This window comes from Cynara cardunculus, unplaced genomic scaffold (assembly GCF_001531365.2).
Source record: "Cynara cardunculus var. scolymus isolate 2C unplaced genomic scaffold, CcrdV1 Un_Scaffold_4057, whole genome shotgun sequence".
NCBI lineage: Eukaryota > Viridiplantae > Streptophyta > Magnoliopsida > Asterales > Asteraceae > Cynara > Cynara cardunculus.
In genome coordinates, this window is record NW_020201736.1 from 37,879 (window position 1) to 39,789 (window position 1,911).

At 43.1% G+C, this 1,911-nt stretch overlaps 1 protein-coding gene across 1 annotated transcript; it reads left to right on the forward strand.

Moving 5' to 3' along the window:
• The first annotated feature begins 566 nt into the window (after nt 1–566).
• LOC112503892 lies at nt 567–1,851 on the forward strand. Its single transcript, XM_025107870.1, has one exon. The coding sequence runs from the start codon at nt 640–642 to the stop codon at nt 1,555–1,557; it is 918 nt and encodes a 305-aa protein (XP_024963638.1). The 5' UTR covers nt 567–639; the 3' UTR covers nt 1,558–1,851.
• The last annotated feature ends 60 nt before the right edge of the window (nt 1,852–1,911 follow it).

The window sequence follows — 1,911 nt, forward strand, 5'->3', positions numbered from 1 at the left end:
CGAATAGAGATAATTGGATACCCGCGCAATGCGGCAGGATATGAATGTTTTTTTTAAATCGAAAGTATGACGTTTATGATCATTATAAACTTCAAATTTTATTACGGTTGATTGACCGAAGATATCGTTTAGGGATGAAAATCGGTTGGGGATGATATTGTTTAGGGAGGGCGATGAAATCGTTTAGGGTTTATGAAATCGAACTGGGTTAGGGATGAAATCGAATCTGTATTCTCAAAATCTGTTGGCGATGAAATCAGATAGGGATGAAATTGTTTAGGGAGGGAATTGAGTTTCTGTTGGCGATGAAATAGGATAGGGATGAATGGGTTTAGGGATCGCTTTAATAAGTTGTACCATTAACAATAGAGATTGTTTTTAAGAGTTTTAGCTAAATGTTTTATAAGATAGTATATGTATAATTTATTGATTTAAAATTACCCGGCTGGTTCATTTGCTTGGAACTTAATCTGGGTTCATGATAAGGACAAGGACTCGACCCACCAACACAATTGGAAAACAAGAAAAAATATCACTCTCTCACACACACAATCTCTCTCACACACACTCCACACCACTCCACACCACACCATAACTTTCCCTCTTCTCTCTCTCTCCTCCATAACCCTGCTCCCAAAAATGGAGGACTCTGCAACTTCTGTGACATCAATCTGGGCTTCCCTCAACAGTTGGTTCACTTCCACCGTCCTCTTCATCCTCCTCAACCTCATGATTGCCACCATTGTCTTCACCTCCAACTTACCCAACAACAATCAACAACAACAGGAAGAAGAAGAAGAAAACCCAAAGCAAAATTCTCCAACCGACAACCACCGGAATCAACCCAAAATCTCCAGATCTCCCTCCATCCTCCACCGTCTCAAGTCCTTTAACTTCTACCCCCAAAGACCCGAACTGGAATTTTCTCCAGATACGCACTACCACTTACAACCTTTAGAAGTTGCAGCTACACAGTATGTATTCAATCAACCTATCCAATATGAACATTTCGATTTCGATCCAACAGCTTCCGATCAGGTTGCGGACGTCCCTCAGTTATCTGCTCGCAATCGAACCCATGAAGTAGGATTATCTGGTTTGGAGACCCATGTTGTTTGGGAACAGCAGCAATCCTTGGAAACAGTGATGAACCATTTCGATTCTGACCCGACCCACCAAGAGATCCTGAAAGATACGGATTCTGAAAACGCCCATGAAGAAGAAGAACAGACCGACAAATTCCAGAGTTTGGATGAGGTGTACAGTCGGCTGAAAGGCGGGAACGTCGACAGAAGCAATTCCGATGGGGCTATTCCACGGAAGCCACCGGCGAAGATGAAGAAATCGGCGAGTTTGAAAGTGGGTTTTTCGCATTTCGAGGAGGAAGAGATCGTGGAGGCTCGGCGGCCGGCGACCATGAGAGAGAGAAAGTCTGCGGTTAGGGCGACGGAGGACGATGATGTGGAGGTGGATGCGAAGGCGGATGACTTCATCAACAAGTTCAAGAATGACCTGATGTTGCAGAGGATCGAGTCGATTGCCGGACGAAGTAAGTAGAGGGACTGCCAAGTAAAATACTTAATTTACTGGGTGTTTTCTGTGACAATTCCAAAACCCCAAGGATTATTTTGAAAGTTAGGTTTTAAAGAAAGATGCACATATCGAAATGAAGCCCTTTTAGGTCAAATTTTCACGTGGGGCATTTTGGTTGATGTGGAGTTTGTTTATTGGATTTGAGTGAAGAGAAATGAATTTACTATAAAGCCCTTTGTTGGTGACGTCAATTTTATAGACCATACTTGCCGATTGTCACTAGGACCATTCTGTAATCTAGAGGGTACAATGGTAACTTTTGCTAGTATTTATTTTGGGGTGGGCTAATGGCACCCCTAGCCATTGCCAATGGCACCC

Bases quoted from the DNA above. Each gene is read 5' to 3' on its own strand.
- LOC112503892 (XM_025107870.1), top strand. From the start codon at position 640: ATGGAGGACTCTGCAACTTCTGTGACATCAATCTGGGCTTCCCTCAAC.